Genomic DNA, 18225 nt, shown 5'->3' on the forward strand with positions numbered 1-18225 from the left:
AAGGTGCTCGTGAGCCTACCTGATTTTGTAGTTAGGTAAGGTGTGCTTCTTTTTGATCACCCGCTTCAGCTGGTTGACTATGATGGAGGTGAGCTGGGGCAGCGGTCTCCCTTCAAACTGCGACTTCACCTCAAAATCCACCAGGGGGTCCTCCAGGAAGGAGAAGGACCAGTGGGAGAAGGGCATGCGCGTGAACTGCAGCCTCAGCCTACCCACCACGCGCTTCATCTTAACGAACAGGTAGGCAGACTTCCCAAACACCAACTCGACGTCGATGGCGAGGTGAAAGCCGCCATTGTATTCGATGTCCACCTCGAAGTTGAGCTCCTCCGGCATGTCGTCCTCGTTCAAACGCACCGGCTTCATGAGTTTGGCCGCTTTAAAGACAGGCAGAGAATTTCCCAGGGAAATATCCCTGAGACTGAGTCCCTCCAGGAGCCGACCTGCTGTCTTGGTCTGTAGCAGCTCCTCAAACTCCACCTTGATCTTTTTGGTAAGCCAGTGTCTAACGACGGGAGTGTCGCGGAGCTCTCTGAACAGGAACAAAAAAATAGCGTTTAGGAAATTGCAGGTTTCTGGTTTGGTAGCATCCATGGGCTCGCTTTGTGGAGGCGGCGGCGGCGGCGGCTGTTGTTTGGGGCTGCCGCTGGTGACAGCCGCTTCCTGCTGCCTTGACGAGGCGGCCTCTTGCTGTTTAGGTGCAGCAGATGTCGTGCTGTCCTGCTGCTGCTGCTGTCCTGGTTCGGCATATTGGGTATTAAAGTAATCCTTCAACGCGTTATCTGGCACTACTTTGACATACCGCACTGCCCTGCCTATGGGTTCGGGGCTCCTCCGGTATAACAGCAAGAACTGTAATATCAACGTAACGACTGCTCCGGACAACGCGGAAATCAGAATTAAGTAAATCATTTCGTGCAGCTGCCCAGACGCCGTCTGTGAGTCAAAGTGTTCTCATATTTTAAAGGTTTAGCCGCATTAACAAAGCAAGTTCCACCTGGTCGCTCTCAAAGCTGCCATATCATCTGCTTCTTTCCTGAGCTTCACACTCTTCACCTGATTGGTCAGACGGGTTGCGTCGCTGTGCGTAATGACGGAGCCAGAATGTGTTCCTTTGGATGCGTTCACGGTACGTAGGATTTCCCACCTGCGCAACAGTAAAAACCTGAGTTGACCTTTTGAGTGCTATCCAGCGGGATGTTATCCGTCGATCACACGCGAACAACACATTCCATCCGATTATGTCTAAAAATATATATCTAAAAATTACAGTTAACCTCATTTATACAATATGTCGGACCTTCAGTTTTTCTTTCAGAGCATTAGATTGCTGGCACATCGCAAAAACATCAGCTTTTTTGTTTATCTATTTATCATGACTCTTTTTCACGTTTTAATGGCATTTCTCCCATTTTAAGGACTTTTTTTTAAAAGAAAAACAAGGAATTTATTTTCTCTTTACCAACAACATATCATTATATCTTGTTACATAAGAAGTCACCATCATGCCATACCAGTGTCAAAACAAGCTGTCATTCTGTCGGCACAACTTAGAAACTTCTCAACTAAGCCCAATTTGTTGCAATGGAAAATGGAAAAAAAAAAATAGTGTATAGCTACACAAAAGATCTGGCACAAGTTGTTTAGATGAGATACATTGGTATAGTGTAAAGTTTATGTGCTGTTAGAATAGAAGTTTCTTGTTAATACAGAACAATTTGTTATGTAACAAAACAAGAAAAATACACCAATAAAACAGGAAAATGGCTTGTTAGAACATGAACAGTGGAAATATAGGATTTTCTGCATTTACACATAAATTTGTCTTGAAATATGGTCAGATCCTTATCTGAGATTCAATAATGGGCAAACACAAAGTGTTTTAACCTTTGATTTTAATGAATTACATCAATAAAAAATTATATTGGCTCCTGTCCATATTAAATACATCATTCAGTCACAGAGTAGGTTGGGCTCAGGCAACTGAACCATCCCTTAGTTATGCTGATATAGGCCTAGCCTGCTGTGGGACTTCCCATGATCCTCTGCACACCTCTTCTCTTCTCTCTTTCTCTCCTCAGACCCACTCTCAGCTGCCCAGACACCGTCTGGGCAGTTCAGCCTTTATTCCATGTCATTAACTCTGTGTCCTCTCTGTCCCATAGTCCTGTGCTTGTCTCTCTCTGGTCTCTCTGTACCTTTCTGCAGGTATCTCTGGCTCCGGAGCTTCATGTTCTCTGTCTGTGGTCCTGGCTCCACTCACCTGCTGCTGTTTATTGTCAACAATGATCCATTTCTAACACATTACTATGTTTAATGTTCCACTCTGCTACAGATACATGTTGGATTAATATTCTATGCAGACTGTAATGTAAACAGTTTTTTGTCTGTTCTGTTAAAAGGGAGTTTTTTCTTGCCACTGTCGCCTTAAGTGCTTGCTCAGGTCATTATCCTTTAACATACCTGGATAAAATTGACAATTCATTTTCCCTCCATGATGTGGAGCTGTCCAGAGCCCGAGGCAATAAAGAAAGCCCCAAATCCTGATGCTCCCTTCACTGTACTTCAACTTTGGGATGGTGTTTTCATGTTGGTATGCAGTCCCCTTTTTATGCCACACATAGTGCTGCATGTTCTTCCCAAACAATCAAACCTTAGTTTCACCTGTGCACAAAACATTTCCTCAGTAGATCAGCAGAGAGTCAAGCTGCCCTGTGGCAAACTTCAGGTGCACCGTAATGTTATTCTGGAGAGCAGTGGCACAGTGGTGGTGTCCTCCCATAGACACCATGCAAACATGAGTTGCAAATGATTGACAGAGATATTAACCTGTTAGCAATGCTATAGAATGAGCCCAGAGAACCGTTCACACCAAGCATCCTCAGAATGTGTTTTGAGCTGAAGCAGCTCCAGAATTCCTCCTGAACATTGTGCAGGTCTGATCTGCAGCTACTGGAAGAACTGGTTTGAGGTTATTGCTGCCAAAGGAGGCCCAACCAGTTATTAGATCTAAGGTTCACTTAATTTTTCCACCAGCACTGTAAATGTTGAATGGGTGTGTTCAGTGAAGATTATTGTCATTAGTGTGTTATTAGCTGTTATTGGATGTAGATTGTGTTTATACAAATCTGAATAGGCAACATGTTTTGATTTGTATTTCTTTAACTCTTTAATTGCCTCATTTTTTATATCAGTATCATCAAGCTGTAAATATAGCTCTAAAAAAATAAACTGAACCACACAGGGCAAGGAAAACAACAAATGTCATCATAAACTCTTCTCCATTTGCACATCCTGTGAAGCAAAGTCCTGGTGTGTTAACATTTTCTTAATGGCTTAATCGTTTGCAGTGAAACTTGTGAATTGATTTGAGTGGGTTCCAGTGTCCCCGCCACAGCATGGACATACAGTGATACATTATGTAGGACACACCTGGGGCCCTGTTCAAACATCACTTCATGTCACTTCACCTCACAGCCCACCAAGGGACCGGGAATGTGCACTTAGGCTTCACAGGTGCCTCTCTGGTGTGATATTAGAACAACAATATAGAAGTAATATAGTAATATTAAGTAAGTAATATCAAGTATCAGTCTTGACTATGAGTGATTTGACAGTGACCTAGCTGCACCTGTTTTCTGGCTTTGCCTTATTTTTTTTTTCTGAAGTCTTGTGTTTCCTTGACAGTCCAGCAGAGGGCCCTAGTTTAACAATAAGCCGATGCCTATTGTCTCGTCCTCTGAATGTTCAGGTCCCTCTGCTAAGTTCAGCAGTGACAGGATGATATTGTTCCATTTTATGCTTCTTTCTTGCCGGTTGCTGCTTGTGAGAGTGCTGTATGTAGCTAGGATGCTGACTCTTTGGCTTCCATACACGGAGGAAATCCTCTGCCTGCCTGGTGTCTGCTTTTGGAGCATGGTCCCAAACTGCTATTGTTTTGCAACTGAATCTGACCCAGACTGTTACAGTTTTTTTTAGACTGACATGTTTGGGTCTATTACGCGGCCTGACTGAGAAACCTTCCCCCAGTGTTCCACACCGGGTCAGTCCATGCCTACGCTTCCCTCTCTCCTACAGAGCCTGCTGCTCCTTGTCCCTCGCAGTCTGATGGTTTCTCAGCACCTGAGCTGTCTTTTTGATGTGTCTGCAAGTTTCAGCAAGTTGCTTACAGGTCCCTGCTCAATGCAAATACATCAGTCTGGTTTAGTTTTAGTCCCAGCAGTTCAGCTTCTCAGATTCTTTTAACATCAGAGGGGGGCGGGAGGGTGGGGGGGTTGGATTTGGCTCCAGGGCTTCATCATTTTGAACAGGAGGGATAGATGTGGTGATTGAGTGTTGGTGGTACATGAAGCCACCTGAACCTCCTCACAGCGTTTTGGATATCATACCAACGATATCAAAATTGCAATTGGGTCCTCTGTGTTAAGTTTGTTTCTCCAGGTCATTTTCAGGAAACAGACAGATTTTATTTATTTTCATTTTGTGTTTTTTCCATTTTTGTATTCAAATTTTTAAATGTGTTAATATCTATTTACTTGTTACTTGTTTTTACATTTTTTGTTTCTTTTTGCACCATTTAATCAGATTTTATTTATTTGTTTTATTGTCTTTTTTATTTCATTATTAACTTTTTTTAAAATCTTCTTTTGTTGGTTTTTCTTCTCATTGCTGACATACATGCTTTGGTTTTTACCACGGTAATATATCTCATATGCCACTACTGATTCATTTTACATTGTCAGTAAATGTGCACTGTCCTCTCTGAATGAGAAAAAGATAGTTGGAATCCTGTCATCTCAGAGACTTTTACTTTTATCATATTAACAAACAGATTTCTCGGTTTTACACTTGAATGCAGGCACACAAACCTCTTACTCTCTGACTGACAAACTAAACTAAAGACTACAGACTAATTTCCGTCAGCAGAGAGCTTACTAACTTTCAGGACAGGTTAAGATAAGAACAACTGCACGTGAAAGTGAAAGAGAAAACACAGACAAACCACTAGCCAAAATATTCAAAAACTGCAGTATGATGGTACCATGGTACCATCATGGTGATGGTAATTTCATGCAACATCACATAATAAACTGAAACTTACATGTGAGTTTCAGTTGTGTATTTGTGTGACATTTTCCCCGGTTTGTAAATGTGGTTTGAGCAGTCTCCATGTAAGAGTTTGGATCACTACTGTGCAGCTCCTGTTAGATATCCATGATGGTAAAATAACACGTCATATCAGGTCTCTTTTTTTATTTCTTCTGTTTGTTTATTGTAATCTACTGTGCTACATGTGAGTAAATTTAATGATTGTGAGGTTCTTTAACCTTAACCTTACGTTCCAACTTTCAAGCCATGTCTGTGACACTCAGTCACAAGCCCTAACAAAGAATGAAGAAGAGTAATCAATAAGATACATTATTTATTTCAGTATTTACTACAGAACTGTTGCACTATAAGGGTGTTTTCTTATTTTGTCAACCCCATTTAATTGTGGCAGCAGTAGCAACTTTTGGTGTCACGGTATTTGTTGGGATAACGTCATCTGAAGGCCTGTTGGAGCATGGCATTGCTCTGTTCTTGACCCACCCAACCTCAAGATTCAAAATATGATGTTTTTTCTAAATGTTACAGGTGTTCAATTGTAATAATTAACTGTACAGCGTTCGCATTTAGCAGCTGAAGGGACAGATATTTTTCTGAGGAGTTGGTAGAGACCAAAAACAGAGATAAAAACAAGGAAATATTAGACTTCTATTTGTTTGTTGGGTGGAAATAACAGCAGAAAATCAGCTAATGCTATTTCACTGGAAAAAAAAAATTAAAGTAAAATTAAAAAAAAAAAAAAAAGTGAAAGGCTTCCTGTGGCTGTTTACTTTGTGCTATGCACATTTTAACATGATGCCTTTCAGATTTTGCTAAATGTGAAGTTTACATCCCTTATTGGGAGCACATGCTCACACCTTACAATTTCATTATGAATCAATCAATTATTGTTGTTTCATTATCAATTTTTACAAGTACAGCCCTCATTGCATTCACAAGCCGCCGCCTACGACTTCCCGAAACGTAGAGTTTGAATTTACGTGGGGAGCCTGAAGGCAGCATTGATCCTGGTACCTTCTCATCACAAAAGCGTCTCATTCGTGTGAGCCGCCGTTGGGCTGGCATTGGCACCTCATCTCACCTCAGAGTGGAGATTTACGGTCCGATTTTTTCTTCTTTTTTTTTTTTTTGGTCTCTCACTTTCTACAGATAGTTATAGTCGTTGTTATACTTCTTATACTCATCCTGATATAACATTTCCCTGCATGGGAGACGCCACAGCTTCAAACATGAGCAGTCTGCGGGCGTGTAAGGAACCATTTGGTAAGTAAAGTATCATGTTATGTTCACAGACCGGGTCCATGTTAGTGACCCCCACAGCAGGCTAAGTTACGGTGTTAACGGCTCTTATTCAAACCGCTCTGCGTTGGTTTTCCATCGTCTTACTTATCACTGTAACTTTAACTCCCCTCACCATGTCTTGCCTTATTACTGCTTTTGATTTAACAACCCAAAGACTCTGTTTACCATTCAAAATATTGTATTTGACCCGCGTTTAGCCTGATAGAACATTGTTAATTCCTTTAAAGTCACCTTAGCACCGTTAGTTTGGGGGAAAACAGCTTTGTTTTCCCCCCACCAGTTTAAAAATTCCCTCTGTCTAAGAATGGAAAACCCGTAGCCCAGTGAGCCTATTTATAAACGTGTGACCTTCATATCCTGTCTAAAGAAATGAACAGTAACGGTGTAATATCAGAGAGCAGTGTGTCTTCAGCCTCATTCACACGAATGTTTAGTGGCCACACTCTTTTCTGTTGATGTGATATGTAATATTTAGAGCTGCTCCTGCCTCACCTTTAAAAATACCATTATACTCTCAACCAAAGCAGTTCATAGTAATGTCTAGGTTACCAAGTTGGGAAAAATCCCTCTAGCTGGTGATTATCCTCCTCCGTTTAGACATTTTGTGTAGTGCCAGTCAATGTACTTGTACAGGTAACTGTTTATACAGACTGTGTGTGTGTGTGCCTAACTGCTGGCAACTCAAACACTGTTATTATTTATCTCTTATAATTTATCTATAAAGCATTGGAAAATAATTTAATAACCATTAATAAAGCCATTAGTTATATAACTTTTAACAAACTTCTTTATTAAGGGTGCTACAATAAGACAGCTGGTCCCAGGTGAAATGTCTTAAAGCGAGTCCAGGTGCCTTAATGTAGCACTGAGAAATACCAGGGCCCGAATGGCTGAGAGTCTTTACAGACTTCTTTTGCAAACTGAACTGATGAGTGGGGTTTATTTGCGTATAGAGCAGGACGGTGACATCCGACCACCCTGCCCCTGACTAAATACCAAACTAAGTCACCGTAACCCTGGTGAACTCACACTTTAGTCAGATTTACTGTCTCCCATCTTCAAAACCAAGGAGCTACTGGGCTCTTCCACCAAACCCTAAAACTCCAGTTAAGCTCTTATTAGCACAGAGCTTGACCCGGACTGGGAAGAGGGGTTTCCCTGAACTTAGACAGTCCTGTGTTTTGTAACTATATGATTCAGTGATTCATATGAAGTGCACCGTGGGTCTCATACAGATGAAGAGCTTCACTTGTACACTTTGATGGTACTCTAGTCTCATGTGATCATATAATATTCACACCTAGCTATATAATTTCCTATAGATTCAAGTGTGTGTGTGTGTTTTTCCTGTCTGTTGTTACCAAAACCACTTTCACACACCCAGTGTCTGACACAGGATAATGAACATGTGGTTAGTTACGCTCTAGGTTAATGGCTGCTTGTCTGCAAGCCTGTACGATCCACCTATGATCTGTAGTTCCCTTTACTACTACTAAACTGCAGTTTATTGCATGAATACTAAAGGTCATCAGCGATGTCCGTTTATATATTGTAAAACAATAGTAAATTTGAGACAAGTTTCCAGCAATTTGATTTTGGTTTTTCTTCCAAACAAAGAGTGAGTAATGTCAGAACGACATGAAACCACAGATGCAAATCCTAGTATGAAACCCCACAATGACGCATTTGCGCTGAAGGTGAGTGTGGGTTTGCCTTTGTGATGGCAGTCCTGGCGAGCCAATCAGACGTCACCTCTGTAGCTTTTAGAATGAACGGTGTGGTCAAATTGGTACTGTACGATTAATCATTAACTGGTCGTCAAGTTGTTATTGCCTCTGTAACCTTCACGCTTCACCTCTCCACAGAGCGGCTGGAAAGAGTGGAACTAGAGTCAAAGAGCTTTGCGTCTAGAGTTTGACCAATATCTTAGAGGATAATAGCTATAGAGACGTGTTTGGTTTAAAGTTTATCTGACCACTGAAACTTGAGAGGAGTATTTTCTGTAGGCCTTGTAGGTGTTTTTCTTTCTTCTTTTTTTTTTTTTTAAAAGTCTGTTTACCCAGATCACACAAAAACATGTTTTCTCATTGAACTGATGCGTGGGCTTATTTGCGTATAGAGCAGGAAAGTGAGATCTGATCTCCCTCTGATATTTCTGTCTCCATGTCGATACTTTTTTTTTTTTTTTTTTTTTTTTTGAATTGGTGGGGAAAAAGATCTGAAGCGATTGCGTTTCAAATTTTGAACAGCAATATCTGTTTCTGCATGTTGTGGATCATTTACACTGTCAGCTGATTTCATAGGGGACTGTTGGGTAGAAACTAGCTCCAAGGAAAACTGGGGGATTTTTGGAACAGAAACAAAAATGTAAGCATGACCTGTGGGTTGAGCAGGAGTTATTGTACGTGTAGGAACTCTTTCTTGGGTCAGACATCGGTGCGTCGGGCTTTGCTCGTGCACAGTAGTACCAAACCTGGCAACGTCACATAGTTACTACATCCGACCCACTGTTCCACAAGAAATAGTTCCAGTGTGTGACTCCCACCAAAACCACACATTGTCGTGTTTACATTTCTCTCTAACAGCAAGTTGAACAAATAAACCTCGGTGTCTTAATTAGTGAGATTTAGAGGCGGCGGTGGGTGTATTTCAGCTTGGGTCAGCTTCCCAGGCAGTCCCAGCTGTTTCCAGGCTTTATCCCAAACCAGGCTAACTGCGTCATGAGGTCTTCTCCAAACTTAACACACAGAGATAGGATTGGTTTCAAACATCTCACCTAAATCTCAGAAAGAGAGCGAATAAGACCTTGAAGACCGAGCTCTGCAAACTTGTTTAGTTGTAAGAATAATCTGATAATATAAGCATCAATATGCCAATCTCATCCTGTGCAGCTCGTGATATATGCACACACACACTGTGAAAGGCACACTTACCAACATCTGTCAGATATTGTGCGTTACAGATGTAACAGACAGTTTGTACAAGGTGTGTGTAAATAGCTTCTCTCAGTCTAGACTCCACCGTGGCTTCACAGAGTCAGGTATTGACATGCCATTCACCTCCATTCATGTGTCGGGGACCAACCTATGACAAAGCAAACAGGCTGCAAGACGGGCTGCACAGAAACGCTCGCTTTATCTTTTCATGGGTGGTCAAAGCGGAGGAAAGCTGGGTTCACCTGCATGGAATTATGGCCCTAAGCAATGTATTATGATGTGGTTTATATTTCATCTCTTGAACTTTATCCAGAGCGTGCAGTTACATGCCCCTGCATTCCCAGAGAGGGAGAAACAATGCTCAACTGATCTGGGGTTCGACTTACACTCGATAATTGGGCGACCGGCTGTGAGTCCTAATACACGATTGCATTGTATTTAAAGGGGGAATGCCACCCAGGGGAGCACTGTTAAGTTATGCACACAACAAATGACCTACATTTTTACACCACTGCATCTTTTTTTTTTTTTTTTTTTTAATGCGGATTTCAATTGAACTTTAAAGACTGATTTTCTCAGCAGGCAGCCTTTACATTCATTTCTGCTGTGTGCCACTAGATTGAATTTGGAGATAATGTGAGATAGACCTGTCTGGAAAAAAAAAAAAAAAAAAAAAAAGCAAGCATCTATTCTAATTCTTTCTGAGGAAATTTTAGATTTCTGAAGAGGACGGTTCAGTTTTGAAGTCCCAATCAAGCTTGTGTCATTCAAATGACATTCACATCGGGATATGACGATGAATTATTGATTCCATGTTCAAATATTCGATACCTAGTCACTTTCTAAAAATAGAGGGGGCCGAACATGAAAGCAAAGTGCAACATGTCAACATTTTCCAGTAGTCTTGTGTAGGCCGGTTTTTACAGAAGCTGTGGTGATGGTGGGGATTTACCATTCATTTCCACTCTAATGGATTACAGTGGCCTCGGCTTTAAAATTAAAAAAAAAGAAAAAAGAAAGAAAGAACAAATGAAAACATTTAGTTCCAGAATGAGAAATAATCCACCGTCACTGCCAGACAGGGACATTGAAATGCGCACAGTAAATCACGCAGAGGTGTACAGTTAATGGAAATGCTGTGTCACGCACCGCAACAGACCGACACTACATGGTGGATCGATCACTGTTATCTGATAAGACTCATGGTAACGATTTAGGAAAATCCCTGGGATGTAACAAAGATTTGTCTAAAACGTGCGAATCGTCTGATTATTTAAAGACCTTTGAGATTTTTTTCTGTTTATGTTCTTTATTTTATTTTATTGTTTCGTGTGTAAACGGCTTAGGTGTTCTTGCGCTCACGAGCGTGGACCTCAGACGTTGTACAGGGGAGTTTACGTGTGCATGTGTGTGTTTTGGGAGAGGTGTTGTAGCCATGCAACAAAAGTGACTCCATACTGTGTGTGTGTGTGTGTGGGAGGCCCGTACGAGTTTGTTATTAACTGTGAAAGTGTAAGAATTATTAAAAAGATAACGATCATCTTCAAGCTTCACCATCTGAACCTTTATGACTGAGCTCAGAACAGTGCCCGTGGATGTGGTTGTACATGACTGATTTGGAAAATGCAGGAGGCCTTTGGTGATCCGCTGAGGTTTCCTGACAGCAGGAACTGCAGCATGCGTGTGTGTGTGTGTGTGTTCATGGTAATAACACCGTGTCACCCAGTGCAACTCATTGATGTGTTATAATAATAATGTGACCGTTTCACGCTGTGTATTGTTTAAAATCAGGCTGTCGATGGTGTTTTTGGCAGTTTCAGGTGGGTGTATACGGGCCGGTTCCACTGCGACCTGCATACATAACTGCTCTAACTTCTCTCTCAGGTGAAGGAGTAGGTGTAGTGTCATGTAGGAAATGGCCTGCTAACACCTGAACACTTGATGCTAATCGTAGTTTCCCATGCAAATAAAAGTTTCATCGTTATAGAGTGTAACCCAAGAAAGGCCGGGGGCAGGTCTTTATTTAGAGCCCCCCACCCGGATACAATGGCTTTACAGTGACGTAGACCGTCGAAGGCCCACGTAGCCCCGTCCAGGTATTTTCTGGAGCTGAAAAGCTGCCTTTGTGCTTCTCTCCCATCTCACCTGTGAATGCGCTTGTTAAAAATATTCCTTTTCGGTGCTAAGTTTTCCATGTTCGAGCTAGAACAGTGTTGTCATTGTTTCTGAGCAGCTTTCATGGCACTATTCAAAGCTCCTCTGCTTTTATTCAAGGGATGAAGTGCAAAGGTAAACGCCTCACACTTAACACTTTTTATTTGGCAGGGCTGATGTAGCTTGATTAAAAATAGGGTCATAACATAAAGCAGTATCTTAAAAAAAAAAAAGTCTTCCTGCCTTCATAATTACAGTTTACCTGATTTAAATGATGGTGCTGGATCCTGGTTTTCCCAGTTTCGGTGCCTACATTAACGTGTCCAAACTACGTCACGCTCACATACCAGAAAATGCTCGTCGCCTGGAGGATGTGGCTTTTCTGTGCATCTCTTCGGTTGATACGATACATAGGAAGTGCATGAAATGAGTAAAGGTGACAACACATGTTCACACTACTGAAGCCTTTTCCTGTTTTTTTTTTTTTTTTCTTTTTGTAACAGACAGGCCCAGCTCTGAACCTGTGGAGGACACAGACACCACCAGCTTTTTGGCAGAATTTGTGAGCGCCTTTTATTGATGTTTTTCCCTCCACGCCTGTGTTTCTTTTTTAACAGTCTCATTGTCTTGACTTGTCTGCTTTCCCAGTTTACTTTGTGCTGATTTCTCATTGTTCTTCTTGAGAAAGCAGAATCTGCACAGTAATCTGCTAAGAAACGTACCATAACCGAACACACTGTGCTGTGATTGCTAGAGCCAGAGGGCTTACTGAGGAACAAGTCGCAGCAGGCTGTTCCCTCTCACTGCACACAAGGGAGTCATTTTCCCTCCACAGTTACAGACTACATCTTGATTGTTGCCTCAGTCCCATGAACAGACTCAGTCCCCACAAAGAAAGCAGACAAAGTTGTGTTTCTCAAGTTTCTCTTTTTACATTCTAATATTTGTATTTGTGCTCTTGTCTGCCCCACAGTCCCTGGAGGCCAACTATCCAGTCCAAGTGACAGATCCTCATGGTAAATAAGGGAGTCAAACCACAATGGTTCATTTTATGAGGCACATATGGACATACTCCTGGTATTTATATCATGGCATAGTGGCCAGTGTCTACTGTATCTACTGTGGCTTCAGAATGTATTCAGACCCCTTCACCTTTTGCACGTTTTACTGTGTTGTGGATTTCATTTTAGATTGATAAAATGTATGTCCATCAATCCACACAAGTGAAAACATGTTTCTAAAAACATTTGAGAATTTGTTAAACTGTGGCTAATTTCATTGGTTGGACAAAGTTTAGAAAGGCACACACCTGCGTGTATAAGGTCTCACAGTTCACACTACATGTCAGGACAACAACCAAGACATGAAGTCCAAGAACTCTCTGTAAACACCTGACAAAGCCTGAACTCTTTGGACAGAACTCCAAACACTCTGTCAGGTGAACGCCAGGTACTGATCTTCACCTGGCTGATAACCATCCTACAGTGAAGCACGGTGGTGGCAGCATCGTGCTGTGGGGGGTGGGGAGACTGGTCAGAATTGAGAGAAGGATAAATGCAGCCAAATACAGAGAGGTCCTTGAACTAAACTTATAGCCTATCCCAAAACAGAAGAGTATCCAGCCAAGACAAGACCGGAGTGGCTTTAGGACAAATCTCTGACTGTCCCCTGAGTGGACCACCCAAAGCCCAACCCCACAGAACATCTGTGTAGAGACCTGAAGATGGCAGTTCACAGACACTGACGTTCAGAAAGTGAAGGTTGTCTGAATACTCTGAAGCCACCGTATCTGATCATTTACAGTTCGCTTTTATGTTACTGTTCTGCAATCACTGTAAAGTTCCTGTAAATCAAACCCAGTGCTTCCTGTAGATGTTTCATATTAAAGCCTATCAAAGATCGAGCAAGATTGCTCAAAGCCCTGGTTAAGGCTTGACAACAATCTACAATCTGGTAAAAAGAAAACGAAATGAAAAACATGGAAAGATAAGAGTGCTAACAGTGTTACAGCAGGCAGGTCACAAACAAGAACAACTGAGCAACAATCCAAATTAGATAGAATCACTAAAATAGAAATGAAATACTGAGAATAGAGACTGAGGACACGTCCAACGTATGGTTAGAATTGGAGGAATGTCCTTTATTCTAATGGTGGAGTTACGCTTCTCTGAAGATTCACATAAACGTCTCTGGGGAGACGTTGCCTACACAGAGGAGGGTGTGGACCTGCATATCAGGCACGCTGATGGCTTCAAACATAAACACAGCACTATAAAAGAAACCCGCACATAAACGTATCCGAGCAGTCCCCATGCACTCTCACCTGCACGCGCTCTGGAGAAGTGTAATTCCAGCTCGACGACAGGCGGACATGGAGCGCTCTAAGCCTGTAGCAGAGAAAGGCCTCAAAGTGTATCTTTCAGTGATAAATGTACATCTGTAATAATGCCAGCGATGTGTCTCCAGCAGACGCAGTGACACTCCACCTGAGCTCCATGCCCTCTGGATACCTGAGTCCCTCGTCAGACAGAATAAGACAGGTCAGTATCACCACCCTCACAGGCAAATAAAAAAAAACACATGAATTTCACATGTTGCAAACACACACGTGATCATCACATGTAAAAAGTGTGAAACCCGTGCTTTTCACTTGTGCTTTATGGAACATTTTCATGGCGTGAAACTCATATAAAGTCCCACGTCAAACTTGGACTTGTTACTTCAGATGTCATGGTGAAAATCTGAAAGTATGCGTGACATGTTATGACATGTGATAACGTGTTTTTCCATACGTGCTCCACCTGTTACACCATGTGGTGGTATGTGCTTCACATGTTGCAACGTGTGGAAAAACGCGCACGGCCCGCGTTCGAACAAAACCGTCCTTCGACTCTATTCCACAGCTGTTTTACACATCGCTGAATAAATGTAGATTTCCACAGAATTAAATTACATCAGCACCAAATAAGGCTTCGTTTCACTTTCACCTCTGTCTGCATATTCTCACTTGCCCACTCGTTCTCTCTGACTTCCCCCTCTCTCTATTTCTTTAGACAGCAGCTAGGCAAAGGTTGTATGTGGAAGCTGCACCGACAATTTGTTGCAAGGTGCATTATAATTTATGTAAACTGTTAAAAAAAAGTCTTCTATGTTACAGTGACAGATGTAAAACATTTGGCAGTTATGATATATATTACTACTCAAGTCAATATCACAAGCCTCAGAGGCCTTTACAGTCCGTACAGCGTACAGAGCCCCCTGTCCTAAGACACTGGAATCGTCTAAAGAGCATTAAACCGATCAGTCAGCAAGGTACAGGTGACTTCATGAACAGCCAATAGGATCAGGAAGAGCCCTTGAAATGAATTCACTGCAGCAGCACACAGAAACAATCAGTATAGATAGACGATCAATACAGACTTTGACTGGATTTGAAACTGATCACTACTACTGTGGATCACTACAAAAAAAAATGCTTTCGCAACAAAGACTAAGAAATTGATTTTTTTTTTTGTCTTACGAATTTTCCTGATTATACCAGATGTTTCTTGTTGATTATTCTCAGGCTGCGTTGCTGCAACCTGTGTGTGATCTGAAGTGTGACAGTTTTCAAAGAGGAAGGACGAGCTCGTGCCCAAAACAATGAAACTGTATCCGTCCTTTTTCCTTTACCTATAATTGACTGCTAGATTTGTGTACGTGTGGCCTGTTTCACATAAACCGCCATCATTTTTCAAATATTTGTGCCTATATACCAAACATGATGCCGCAGCACCATCATTCATTTACACGGCCACAGCTCTGTTGCCATGAGTCAGCTGAAAACATTACACAATTCATCCTTTTACAAATATTCATGCAGCACAAAAATACGACCTCCATCGACCAATCGTCAGTCGCCATCTCTGCTGTGTGTGTGTGTGTGTGTGTGTGTGTGTGTGTTGATGCAGGTCTGGGTCTAGATGCAGATTAAAACTGCTAAATATTTACCATTATTAAAAATAACAGATGTAGAGAATTATAATTCACCGTGAGGTGCGAGGTACAAACTCTGAGTGCTTTCTAATTTAAGCTGTGAGTATACAGGATGTGGTTTGGTCCCACTGAACGGAGAGGCGCAGAGTGTTGGTTGCTAACACTGCATCCGTGCCTCCAAACGTGACTGCATTTTAAACACTGGTCACGATGGAAGGATCAGAGAGACAGATATTTGAACCAGCGTTAGAGCAAAACACTGTGCTTCAATACCTGCAGAGCTAATGACTTTGTCTCTATTGCTGATTATTAGCATTTAGCTGATGGCGACATGTTATTTATTTCACTGAATTAGAAAAATTACGTTCCAGAAAATATATACTGCACCATGACATATATGTGTATCAGGATTTAAAGTGACATATCATTTACTGATGAGTGAGATGTGAGAGGAGAATGGTGGGTTTGGGTGGCTGAGAGAAGAAGTAACAGCAGACTGGATGCAGTGTAACTAACAGTGATCACTTTAAGTAACGTGTGCCTCTGTGTTGCAGCCAGTTGAAGATGTTGAAGAGTGCACCTGCCCAACATCTACTTCACCAGGTAAATCAGTTCTGATAACGACAGGGAAAATCATTACTGAGTCATCCTGCATGGAAACTGCATCATGTTTGGATTGTTTACCTGGAATATTTTAGGTACCTTACATGGCACCTTAGACCATTAGGCCACAGGGACACCCAATATTACTGAATAAATAATAATAATAATAACATATTTACTGCTTTTAAATTTGATGCTGATACAGTGGAAGTTGTGATGCACACATTCTCTTAAGGTAACTCCATCCTCCTTGTCCATCCTCTGAGCTCAGACTACCCTAAAGAACTGCAGTTGTTAAACAGCCCCTGTGAAAAGTGCTGCTGCCCAGCACCTCCCCCCAAGATCAGCGACCTCATGAACGACAAAGATCTCCTGGACTCGCTGCGGCTCAAACTGGACCCGAACCACTGCACCATCAAAAACTGGAAGAACTTTGCGAGCCGCTGGGGGATGAGCTATGACGAACTAACCCTGCTGGAGCACCGGACCCAGGGGTCCTTGTCCCACAGTCCCACCCAGGAGTTCCTGCTGCGCTACAACGAGAAAACGGTCACTGAGCTCACTGAACTTTGCCGCATCTACCAGCGCATTGATGTACTGCGACTGCTGCAGAGCTGGATAGAGAAGGACTGGCCGTCACGGTGGCAACAGACTCATTAACCAGCTTGACTGTATATTTATCATGTCTGTTTTTTTTTTTCTTCTGTCACTTTTTTACTTGTTAGGAACTTCTTCTCCTTCTTCTTTTTCTTCTTCTTCATAAATTTGGATACGTTACCACAATTTCTTTTTAGCTTTAGCAAAAAGTAAAACATCAATCAACAACTGGAAACTTCCTGTAGAGAATATCAGCATCACAGGTAGCACAGTATCTTCCAAACAGTATAGCACTTATGCACATTTTTAGCCACTCTAATGGCACCGCTTCTCAACAAGCTAGTGGACAGTGCCATGAAGTTTTGTACAGATATCCATGGTGAACGAACCCACTGATCTTTGTGATCCCCAGACTTTTCCTCTTGTTCCACCAGCAGGTTGAAATTTTCCACCATCTAATGAAATATCTGCACATCACAGTGGCACACCGGTACAAAATATTCACGGTTCTCAGACAATGTATCCTCATGACTGATGATCCCCTGACTTTTTGCCTTGTGTCACCATGAGGTTTGAACTATTTGGATCGTTTGCTAGTTTTAGAACAAACAAATTCAGTACAAACGATGATGTCCTCCTCCGAATAAACTGTAATAAACCTTGTGACGCACTGATGTTTCCTTTAATTTCATTATCGGGTCGAAATTTTTCATTTGGCCAGATCCCTGAACCACTGACACTCACACCATCATCACCAGCTGGCCTTTGTGTTCAGTGCTAATTAACAACATGTTAGCATGCTAACACACTAAACTAAGATGGTGAACATGGTAAAGATTATACCTGCTAAACATCAGTATGCTAACTCTGTCGTGATGAAGCTCCAAGTATCACTGTATCGATGTATAGCCTCCAGGCTGTAAACTCTTAGGGCCCTGTTTTCATGGCAGCTAGCAGCACTCCAGCAGATTCGTACGTTTCCTGATTTTGAAAAAATCGTTTTACTTGTGCACTTTACAGCTGTGCACTGTGTTTACCTGTACTAAAACATGTGCAAATGACACCTGGCTGCTACGAAGTAACTGGATACCACACTGATACACACATCAGACTGGTCCGTTATGACTCAGTACTCTGTTGTTGAAGTGGGAGATGTCAGATTACAGCAGCTCATCAGTCCCGTGTGTCACGGCTTCCTTTCCAACTTTCTTTTTAACAAAAGCAGCATTTGATGTTTTAATCTTGTTTTATTATTACGGTGCAGACGTTGTTGTAGCACGTTACTGTGATGATGTGACTGATGTGGTGCATGACTTGCTCAGCTGTTCCAGAGCGATGAGACCAGTGATTCATATTACATGTTTTCTCATTGGGAAATAAACACACGGCAAATTCTGTAAAAGCCTCATTTTTAAAGGAAAAATGAAGACGCATCATCAATATCAGCGGCACATTTATGTTAAATACACACACACACACAACAGGTTTTTTTTTTCAGTTCTTCAGTGATATAGCTTATAGCTTATGGTTTTATTTTATGGTCAATTTCTAA

The 18225-nt window shown here is 41.8% G+C and overlaps 2 protein-coding genes across 3 annotated transcripts in view; one reads left to right on the plus strand and one right to left on the minus strand.

Annotated features, from left to right (window-relative positions):
• The window catches only part of pdzd8 (PDZ domain containing 8), a 35349-nt gene extending 34320 nt beyond the window's left edge, over window positions 1–1029 (minus strand). Inside the window, exon 1 of the mRNA XM_041049758.1 lies at window positions 20–1029. Within this exon, the coding sequence (XP_040905692.1) occupies window positions 20–912 (893 nt within the window). The 5' untranslated portion in view covers window positions 913–1029. The remainder of the gene's footprint in view (window positions 1–19) is intronic.
• A 5132-nt stretch (window positions 1030–6161) lies between these two features.
• On the plus strand, window positions 6162–18063 carry edaradd (EDAR-associated death domain). 2 transcript variants are annotated; one of them, XM_041049532.1, is made up of 6 exons: window positions 6162–6369; window positions 12002–12060; window positions 12472–12514; window positions 13965–14038; window positions 16028–16076; window positions 16348–18063. In XM_041049532.1, exons 1-6 carry the CDS (start codon window positions 6312–6314, stop codon window positions 16734–16736), a joined length of 672 nt encoding a protein of 223 aa, XP_040905466.1. In that variant the 5' UTR covers window positions 6162–6311; the 3' UTR covers window positions 16737–18063. The 2 variants fall into 2 exon arrangements, with proteins under 2 accessions (XP_040905466.1, XP_040905467.1); XM_041049533.1 differs by having other exon boundaries at window positions 13968–14038.
• The last annotated feature ends 162 nt before the right edge of the window (window positions 18064–18225 follow it).

Source organism: Toxotes jaculatrix, chromosome 11 (genome assembly GCF_017976425.1).
Source record: "Toxotes jaculatrix isolate fToxJac2 chromosome 11, fToxJac2.pri, whole genome shotgun sequence".
NCBI lineage: Eukaryota > Metazoa > Chordata > Actinopteri > Toxotidae > Toxotes > Toxotes jaculatrix.